Source organism: Platichthys flesus, chromosome 3 (assembly GCF_949316205.1).
Source record: "Platichthys flesus chromosome 3, fPlaFle2.1, whole genome shotgun sequence".
NCBI lineage: Eukaryota > Metazoa > Chordata > Actinopteri > Pleuronectiformes > Pleuronectidae > Platichthys > Platichthys flesus.
Window position 1 is genome coordinate 1,779,167 of NC_084947.1, and position 10,369 is coordinate 1,789,535.

The following is a 10,369-nucleotide window of genomic DNA, read 5'->3' on the forward strand; positions in this document are numbered from 1 at the left end:
CCTCATCAAGGTCGTCTCGTAGCCTCTTCTTATCAGAAGCTAGTTTTTGATTTTGGTCAGTGTTCTGCTCCAGAACGATGATAGTGTCTTTACCAAACTCTAGAGCTTCCTGAAGTTCATCTTGTAGCCTCTTGTTCTTAGAAGTCAGCTGGTCCAGTTTATCTCTGTCCTCATGCTGCTTGGAGATGACAACCTGATGAGCAAGGTCTTTCTCACAGAGAGCATCCTCACGTTCACCTTGTAGCCTCTTCTTCTCAGAAGCCAATCTTTGAATTGTGCGTATCAGGCGGCTCACTTTATCTGTTTCCTTGTGCTGCTTGGAGATGACAGCTTGATGAGCAAGGTCTTTCTCATGTAGAGCCTCCTCAAGTTCATCTTGTAGCTTCTTGCTCTCAGAAGCCAGTTGGTGATTTGTATCTGTCGTCTGCTCCAGGACGATGATAATGTCTTCAGCAAGGTCTAGAGCCTCCTGAAGTTCACCTTGTAGCTCCGTGTTCTCAGAAGCCAGATGTTGGTTTTCCTGAGTTGGACGGATCAGTTCTTCTATGTCCATCTGCTGCTGGGAGACTCCAGCCTCATCAGCCCTCTGGAGTTTGCAGTTCTTTGCCTGCTCCCTTTGTGCCTTCATGAGCTGAATCCTCTCTCGCAGACGGGTTGTTTGAGCTTGTTCTTGCTTCAAGTCCATCTCCAGCTTTACATTTGTTTCCATTTTCTCCTCTCTGTCTCCAGTCTTCAGTTCATTTCCCCTCTAGTGACCTTTTCCTTGTCCTATTTTCTATAGAACTTCTTCTTCCTCTTTATATGGGTTATTGACTAGAGGCAACCAACTTCATAGGAGACGGATCAACATCATGCTTTAGTTATCCCTTTGAAGTTGACATATCCTTTCTTCGTGTGTGCGTATGTGTGCGTGTTTGTGGTTTTATGTATATGTTTGTGTGCGTATGTGTGTGTGTGTTTGTGCGTGTGTGTGTAGGAGAAAGAGACAAAAGTATTTGGCAAACACAACAGAGAGCCACGCTCATCCAGAGTTAACATATTTTAAAAGCCTCCATGACAAACATTAAACTATTTCAACCTGTAACAGAGGCTGATGCTGACTTAATGTTTCCTCATCACATTTCAACATGTCCCTTTTCAATTGTTCAGCTCAAATGTTTCTCTCCTCGATGTATTCAATTTCTGATTCTAAAAATCTCATGACGTGAACATGTGATAAATCTTTTATCTAAGGTTTAGTTTCCCTGAATGCAGAGGAGAAGAGTGTTTAAGATCTGCTTTAATAGATCCTTTGATCTGTGTCATGGTCTTGTGTGGAAATGTCAAGTTCATTTGGCTTCAGGTTGAATTAGGCCGTCTATAAAACATAGTGTACATTGGAGTGTCTGTTTGTTCTAACCCTAACCCTGAAGTATAAGTGAAAATAGCAGACTCAACGAACAAGCAATAGGCACCCATTCAAAGTGTCTGGATATCTAATATATTACCACAAAAAAAGAGGAAGTGTCTTGAGAGGAAGAGGAAGTTCTGCCACAGTAGTTCAGGTTGTGTTAGCTGCTGTTTCCAGCCTTGATCCCCAAACGTGAGGCCAGACCGGCAGCGTGGTCCAGGTGAGGACCACAAACCTACACCAGGTGAGGACCACACACCTCCACCAGGTGAGGACCACAAACCTCCACCAGGTGAGGACCACAAACCTCCACCAGGTGAGGACCACACAACTCCACCAGGTGAGGACCACACACCTCCACCACATGAGGACCACACACCTCCACCGGGTGAGGACCACACACCTCCACCAGGTGAGGACCACACACCTCCACCAGGTGAGGACCACACACCTCCACCAGGTGAGGACCACAAACCTCCACCAGGTGAGGACCACACACCTCCACCAGGGCTTGAACATGAAGTGAAACCATCATATTGAGACAAGTTTCTCCACAAAATAACAGAAACTGTTCAACACAACAAGCCCATAATGTCCACTGTCTTCAGTACATCATCTCTCAGACACTTTCTGTCTCTTGTCTCTGCTGTGAACCTCCCATCATGAATTATTCCCCAGCATGCAGCTGTTCCCAGAGGCCTGCTACAGTCTCCCCCTGGTGGTTGTTCTGAGGTGGTGGTCGAGAACGTACAACTAGAATCTTCATCTACGTTTGTATAAAACATCCTCGGGTCAGTTTTCTATTAAATATGGTAAAATGTTTATTAAACAGTTTCCTCAGAGACTTAAAGATGCTCTGCTCTTCATCGACTCTTCTTCATACTGTAAATGTCTCATTAATTTATCTTCTGCTAGTTTCCATTATGTAAAACCGGTGATTTTGTTCTTTTACCTGCACCAAGGACGAGATGTTTCCACCAGTTTGTTTGTGGAGGAAAGAAAAGCTGAGTCATGATTCCAGTGAAGTCGGTGGAAGGATGTTTATTGAGCATTAAAGCAGAGACAAGTAGAAACAGAACTTTTCTCTCTGAGATGTTTTTCTTCTCGTTAAATCTGGTTTGTCACAGAGGAAATGATCCATGTGTTTGACTCATAAACTGAATATAAAGGCTTTGACTGGGATGTGCTGCTATTATACTGCAGCGCCACCTGTGGGTCAAAAGTAGAAAAGCCACCACCGCTTTGCACCTGATGCAGAAATGAAAACGTCCCATTTTTAAGTCCAGAGTTTTGATCTTTTGTGTCAAAGACAAAACTCTGATTTTAAACTCAAAGTGATTTCAATGTGTTGAACTTTGTGTTGAACTAAATCAATTTGTGACGTGAATCCAGGAACTTTAAGATCATAAACAAACATATACACAGAATGTGGTTCTACACACATGGAGACATACTGAGGGACAAAGGTGGACAATAATAAAGACAAACTTAAACACACTGTATGAGACTCTTTATAGAGGGTTTATATATTCTGCTTGTGTTGTGTCATTTCAATAAACACATTCTTCATGTGAATAAACACAATCGGAGCAAGAAGGTTGCTGGTTTGAATCCGGTTCAGAGTGGGTCTTCCTGTGTGGAGTCTGCATGTTCTCTCCGTGTTTTCTCCAGGTGCTCCGGCTTCATCTCAAAAACACATGCAGATTAGGGGTTGTGTAGATTGGAGACTACACACAAGCTGCTGCTGCTTCAGCCTCTGGATCCTCAGGACACAACTCAGCCTCCGTCCACACACACTGTCCTCTTCACACTCACCTTCACTAAGATTCCTCCCTCCACCTGTTGAGAGAAGAAGACATCAGTGTCACAGAGACTCACTTCATCAGCTGTGATGCAGCTCATCCAGTAGAAAGAGCAGCAGGGACTTCAGTCCTGTTCAGAGGTGGAGCAGCTTCCTCTCTGCTTCATGTTCACGTGTTGGAATGAACACGCTAAGAGCTCAGTGTGTGTCCTCTGCATGTCAAAGTGCAGAGTGGACACCTGAGAGGTGGATTTACTGCTGTTACAGGTGAAGCCATGTTTCACTGTGTGTTGATGAACATCTGCTTCTGACAAACTGGGACCAGAGGAGACAGATGGACCTCAGCAGAGGTTCTGCTCTGTATAAAGAGCTCCTGGTTACCATGTGATGAGGAGAGGCTTCAGTCCCACTGATCTCAGAGCTGTGACAAAGATCCACCTGATCAGTTCTTCACTGATGAAGTGAGAGGACAAACTGTCTCAGATCAGATGAACACGACACTGTCTCTGTCCCTCGTGTGAGGCTGTCAGCTGTGGTCCAGCTTGTGTAAGTTACAGCGCCCCCTGGTGGCATCTGGTCAAAATATATTACGTGACCACGACATAATAACGTGTGTGAACGAGATAAATCTCACTGACCCTGAGGACACACACTGACTCTGAGGACACAAACTGTCTCACTGTCTTTGAGGACACACACTGTCTCACTGTCTCTGAGGACACACACTGACTCACTGACTCTGAGGACACACACTGACTCTGAGGAAACACACTGTCTCACTATCTCTGAGGACACACACTGTCTCACTGACTCTGAGGACACACACATGGACCTGTCTCCAGGAAGCTGACTGAGGTCATCTGGTGTTTTGGTGACAGGATGAGTCTGGAGACATTGAGATGTTCTGGGTGAGTTAGAGATCAACTGAACCAACCAGACGTTGATTTAAACTTCCCCTATCCGTCCCTTTAAGGAGAGTGTGCACCACACAACAGTGTAGAGTCACTGTGGTCAGTGGGCGGAGCTTCTATACGGGTTGATCTCCAACTTAACCTGGAGCAGGTTAGCTGTCATCAGAAGTTACCATGGTGATTTACCTGGTTAAGAAGTGGACGAGCTTCGTAGAACTGAAAAAACTAAACCTGAAGTTAACCTGATAACCAAAAATCCTGCTTGGTAGCACAGACCCTGGATCTGTGATACTGACTGTGTTTAGTAAAATACTGATGAAAGCAGCGTGGACTGACTCCAACCATCTACTGACCTCAGAGTCTCCAGTCGACAGGTTGAACTCTGCTTTAGATCAATCAGCTCCTTCACTGCTGAGGCCAGCAGGTAGTTTCCCCTCAGATCCAGTTCTCTCGGATGTGAGGGGTTTGACCTCAGAGCTGAAGCCAGAGAAGAACAGCTGATCTCTGATAGTCTGCAGGTCTCCAACCTGGATAAAGAATAAAACTTAACTGTAAATTATCTGAGTTCATGTGTGAAAATAACAGACACATATTCATGTCACACAGACTCATAATATGGATGATAAATATGAAATCAGACATGTTGGACTATAAACGAGTCCTGATTCAGTACAAATAGATTATTTGGACCCGGTCTCTGTCCTGCAGATCAGTTTAGGAAATCCAGAACTAAACTCAGTGTTTTAACAAGAAGCTGAACGTTTAAAATGTCACAGATTAATTAATGAATGGATTCAAGTTATGTATAAAGAGGAATTATGTTAAATTAGAATTAAATTAGATAAATTGTGTATAAATGCTGTTTATAGATATGAGATCTACAAAAGTCAGTCAGTGAACTGACCTCAGAGTCTCCAGTCGACAGGTTGGACTCTGTAGAAAACCACACAGCTCCTTCACTCCTGAGTCCTGCAGGTTGTTGTAGCTCAGATCCAGTTCTCTCAGATGAGAGGGGTTTGACCTCAGAGCTGGAGCCAGAGAAGAACAGCTGATCTCTGACAGACTGCAGTCCTTCAACCTGGATAAAGAAATATGAATATTAGAATGTGTCCTCCTGTTGTTGTGGATCGTCATCATGTGAACACAGACTCTCAACATGCTGCTGACCTCAGTCCAGTCTGTGACTTGAAGATAAATATCAGATCAGACATGTTGGACCATTGTTTCATTCATCAGCTTCTTCTCTGTGTGTTGGTCACTGAGCAGGTTTGTGTAATTAAACACTGTTTAAAGTAGGGATGGCTCCTGACAGTCACTTCCTGTTTGTTTCTATACTTATCAACTGTCCATCGTGTTTCAATAAGAATGTGTTTTATTTTGAAAACCTGACGAGGATGAGTGCTCGGCCTCAGTCCACATGTTATTTACTGACACTTTCTTAGTGATCAGGAGCAGGTGAGTGCAGGTGAATGGAGTTGATGAGGTGGACGTGACTGACAGGCTGGGTGAGTGACAGATGACTGAGGGACAGTGAGCAGAGCAGGACTGAGACAATTTAAATAAATAATGACCAAATAAGAAAGAAAGTCTGAAAAGTGAAGAAGGATTTAAGGACCTCAGAGTCTCCAGTCGACAGTTTGGACTCTCCAGTCCAGAACACAGCAGCTTCACTACTGATTCCTGCAGGTAGTTTCCACTCAGATCCAGTTCTCTCAGATGTGAGGGGTCTGACTTCAGAGCTGAGGCCACGACTTCACAGTGAGTCTCTGAGAATCCACAACCACAGAGTCTGTAATTAAAGAAAAATATCATATCTTTGAGAATCAAATCAGAAAACACAACATTCATACAAAACATTAACATGTGACCCTCACCCTGGTAAATCCCCGCTTTGTTAAAAACTCCTCTAAAAAATCCTTTCAGTTTTGGTCAAAGCGTTCATTAAGACTAACAGAGGAACTCATTAGATTCAGGTTGTCAGAGGTCAAAGGTCAAGGTCACAGAACATGTTCATGGCCTCTTGAACATGATATCTCAAGTTTTTCTTTAGGGGATTTCTTCACATTTTGACACAACAAGAAACTGTTTAGATTCCAGTGGTCAAAGGTCAAAGGTCACAGTGACCTCATATTATTGTGAAGTCAACATGTCAGGAACTTGGAGGGACGGACACTGCACCGGTTGGTGGTGGAAGACAAACGCAGGGTGGGAACTCTGGTTTGACAAGAAAGAAGAATAAACTATATTTCCTGCTTCTTCAGTTTCAAGGAACCGTCAGTGATTCTCATCCAAAACACTGATTCAGTGATCGTCTCCTCTCACTGTGCTAGCTGTTTGCTCATACACAGTATATACAATAACCTCCCTTTGACCCGACATGGTCGTATGTCTGAACACACACGCACGCAGGCACGCAGGCACGCACGCACACACACACACACACACACACACACACACACACACACACACACACACACACACACACACACACACACACACACACACACACACACACACACACACACACACACACACACACACACACACACACACACACACACACACACACACACACTGCCCAAAACACTGAGTGTATTTGAAGAACGACTCATCTCCACTGATTGAACATGTTATTGATCATGTCTGGACTCACCGAGCCTTCCTGCAGTTCCTCACAGCTGGGATCAGTCTCAGTTGACCCTGGTCTGATGTGTTGAACTTCGACATGGCCAACTCATCCAGAACCTCCTCTGACATCTGCAGCATGTAGGCCAGAGCTGAGCAGTGGATCTCAGAGAGTTTCTCCTCTGATTTGTTCTCTGACGTCAGGAACCGTTTCATCTGCTGATGAACTGAGTGGTCGTTCATCTCAGTCAGACAGTGGAAGATGTTGATGCTTCTGTCAGGAGAAAAGTAACCACTCTTCATCTCCTTCAGGTTGTTGATGATTCTCTGGGTGAACTCTGGATTGTTCTCTGTCCGATCTAGCAGGCCTCCTAAGACTCTCTGGTTGGACTCCAGACTGAGGCCGTGAAGGAAGCGAACAAACAAGTCCAGATGACCATTTCTACTGGTGAGGGATTTCTCCATGGTTCTCTTCAGGAGGTCATCCAGGGAGAAGGTTCTGTCTGTGTCCCAACATGTTCTCAAGAAGTTGTTGAGTTCTTCTGTGTTCCTCTCAGTGTAACAGTGGAACATGTAGACTGCAGCCAGAAACTCCTGAACGCTCAGATGAACAAAGCAGTAGACTGATTTCTGGAAGATCACACACTCTCTTCTGAAGATCTCAGTACAAACTCCTGAGTACACCAAGGCCTCTGTGACATTAATACCACACCGCTCCAGGTCTTCTTGGTAGAACATGATGTTTCCTTCCTCCAGATGTTTAAGTGCCAGCCTCCCCAGCTTCAGGAGAACGTTCCTGTCAGCCTGCGTCAGCTGCTGTGGACTCGTCTCATGTCCCTCACCGTACTTGTTGTTCTTCCTCTTTGTCTGAACCATCAGGAAGTGTGAGTACAGGTCAGTCAGGGTCTTGGGCAGCTCTCCTCTCTGGTCTGTGGTCAACATGTGCTCCAGAACTGTAGCACTGATCCAGCAGAAGACTGGGATTTGACACATGATGTGGAGGCTCCTGGACATCTTGATGTGTGAGATGATTCTGCTGCACAGCTCTTCATCACTGAATCTCCTCCTGAAGTACTCCTCCTTCTGGGCCTCAGTGAAGCCTCGTACTTCTGTGACCCTGTCAACACATGAAGGAGGGATCTGATTGGCTGCCGCAGGTCTGGAGGTTATCCAGACGAGAGCCGAGGGAAGCAGATTCCCCCGGATGAGGTTTGTCAGCAGCACGTTGACTGATGACCTCTGTGTGACCTCAGACACAAGCTCCCTGTGGCTGAAGTCCAGAGAAGGTCTGCTTTCATCCAGGCCGTCAAAGATGAACAAAGGTTTACAGACAGCGAGCGTCTCTGCCGTGAGCTTCTGTAACGCTGGATGGAAAACATGGAGCAGCGTGAGAAGACTGTGCTGCTGGTCCTTCACCAGGTTCAGCTCCCTGAACGAAAGCACAGCCAGCAGACCCACATCCTGGTTCTCTAAACCCTCTGCCCAGTCCAGAGTGAACTTCTGCACCGAGAAGGTTTTTCCAACTCCAGCGACGCCGTTGGTCAGGACGACTCTGATGCTGCTCTGCTGGTCAGTGGAGGCTTTAAAGATGTCGTGGACCTTGATGGGAGTGTCCTGGAGGATCTTCTTCTTGGAAGCCGTCTCAAGCTGCCTCACCTCATGTTGAGTATTAACCTCTTCACTCTGTCCCTCTGTGATGTGGAGCTCAGTGTAGATCCTGTTGAGGAGGGTTCTACTTCCTGTTTCATCACTTCCTTCAGTCACATGTTCACATCTCCTCCTCACACTGAGCTTATGTTCATCTGAAACCTCCTGCAGACCACGATCTGCTGAAAGACAAGAAACAATGTGAGAGACAGAGAATCTGATTCTGCTTTTCTCAGAAAAGCAGATTTAAATGTTAACGATGTTAAATGTTGATGCTGTATGAAGGAACAAAATAAAACCACATGTGCTGTTGTCAGAAGTGAAGACATCAGCAGACACATGTACAGTGCTGCTCTGACCGACTGTCTGACCTCCAGCTCCTGTTCTGGATCTTTTTCCACACTGGGGACAGGAGGAGTCTCCTGAAGAACCAGACTGGTCCCAGTATGAGGTGATGCACTGTCTGCAGAACCAGTGTCCACAGCTGGTGGAGACTGGATCCTTCAGGCGGCCCTGACACAAAGCACAGCAGAACGACTGCTCCTCCTCAGAAACATGACTCCTCTTCCTCTCCCTGTGAAGACATGTCCTGATAACTCACATGTCACAGTCACAGGTTGTCATTACTTCTGTCGAGGAGGTTTTGTTTTCAACAAGTATGTTTGTGTTGGTTGGTTCGTTAGTGGGATTATAAAAAAAAAATGACAGATTACCAGTGAAATTAGTGGAAGGGTGTGGTCCGTGAACCAGATCGGAACAGACATGTTCAGAGGACTGATGTTTACCAGTGTGTGGAATTTGGTGCAGATCCAAATCAAAATGAGTCTCTAGTGGATTTCAAAGTGGTTTCATAAGGAGCGTGTTGGTTCTTGGAGGAGGTCTGAGCTCTTTGAGTGATTCTGAGAGATTAGTCACCAACTTCAATGAAGATGTGTCCTAATGCAGGGGCCATACTAGAGGAAACTAGATCCTCTTCAGAGCAGGTCACAGTAGAAACAGTCTCTTACTCTGTGTGTGAGGGTCCAGGTTCATTACTGAAGGCTGGAGGAAGACTCATGGACCGGTCACTCTTCAGAGACAGACAGCTGGACCCTGGAGACTCTGCTCTGTCCTCTTCCTCTTCATAACCACTCATCTTCAGTCTGAGAGGAAAAACACTGTGAGTTCAAACACACAGAATGAAGCCAGGTACGTAAACTCAGTGTTTCTTCAAATAGAACTGAGTCAAACCTCCTACACTGTGTCCCTGTTGTCACTGTAACCTGAGACAGTTAGGGTTAGGGCTTAATGTGTTGGACTCAGCCAATCACAGCGTTGAGTCAAACTGCTGATTCACTGACAGAAGTTCATCCAGATTCTGTGACAGTGAAATAATGTGAATGAATAATATAAATGTTGTTGAACACTCACCAGCCTCAGACTTCACGTCTCCTCCGTCTGCTGCTTGAAGTTAGAACGAGTCTGAACACTTTCACTTTCACTTTCACTGGAGGCTCCTCCCCCTCTCTGAAGTTACTGGAAATCACGTGACTCTGTGTGTGCGCGCGCGTGTGTAGGAGAAAGAGACAGAAGATATTTGGCAAACAGAACAGAGAGCCACTCTCATCCAGAGTAAACCGATTTTAAAAGCCTCTTTTGCCACGTCTCACCTTCCCTGATATGTCAAATGAAAAGTGAGTTTCAATAAGATCTTCTTCTTCTTCTTTCTTTGTCCGGTTTATTGGCAACTGACACTTCTTATTAAGCCACATGAGACAAACTATGGGCCAAATAAAATCGAATTGATTGATTAAGTTAGAAGTTGGTTTGTGTCCTCACCACCAGCTCAAACTTTAGAGCTAAAGACTCTGACTCACAGACACACACACACACACACACACACACACACACACATACTGGTTTCCATGGTTTGCGGGGCGTGCACTTTTTATCATAACCTGTGGGGACCACCCTTTCTAGAGGTTGTGGAAGTATGAAAAAAATCAGGGACACTAA

At 45.3% G+C, this 10,369-nt stretch overlaps 1 protein-coding gene across 2 annotated transcripts; it reads right to left on the minus strand.

The window, feature by feature from the left end:
- Window positions 1–2,415: 2,415 nt before the first annotated feature.
- LOC133947204 (NLR family CARD domain-containing protein 3-like) lies at window positions 2,416–9,856 on the minus strand. Of its 2 annotated transcripts, none has more exons than XM_062382170.1 (8): window positions 9,785–9,856; window positions 9,382–9,516; window positions 8,746–8,948; window positions 6,756–8,553; window positions 5,718–5,891; window positions 5,007–5,180; window positions 4,456–4,629; window positions 2,416–3,229 (listed from the first exon to the last, which is right to left on the minus strand). In XM_062382170.1, exons 2-8 carry the CDS (start codon window positions 9,507–9,509, stop codon window positions 3,211–3,213), a joined length of 2,670 nt encoding a protein of 889 aa, XP_062238154.1. In that variant the 5' UTR covers window positions 9,510–9,516; window positions 9,785–9,856; the 3' UTR covers window positions 2,416–3,210. The 2 variants fall into 2 exon arrangements, with proteins under 2 accessions (XP_062238154.1, XP_062238153.1); XM_062382169.1 differs by having other exon boundaries at window positions 6,756–8,556.
- Window positions 9,857–10,369: the final 513 nt, after the last annotated feature.

Bases quoted from the DNA above. Each gene is read 5' to 3' on its own strand.
- LOC133947204 (XM_062382169.1), bottom strand. From the start codon at position 9,509: ATGAGTGGTTATGAAGAGGAAGAGGACAGAGCAGAGTCTCCAGGGTCC. The intron at 8,949-9,381 runs GTAAGAGACTGT...ATGTCTTCACAG, and splicing joins CCTGGACCCTCACACACAGA to GGAGAGGAAGAGGAGTCATG. The intron at 8,557-8,745 runs GTCAGACAGTCG...CTTGTCTTTCAG, and splicing joins ATCCAGAACAGGAGCTGGAG to CAGATCGTGGTCTGCAGGAG.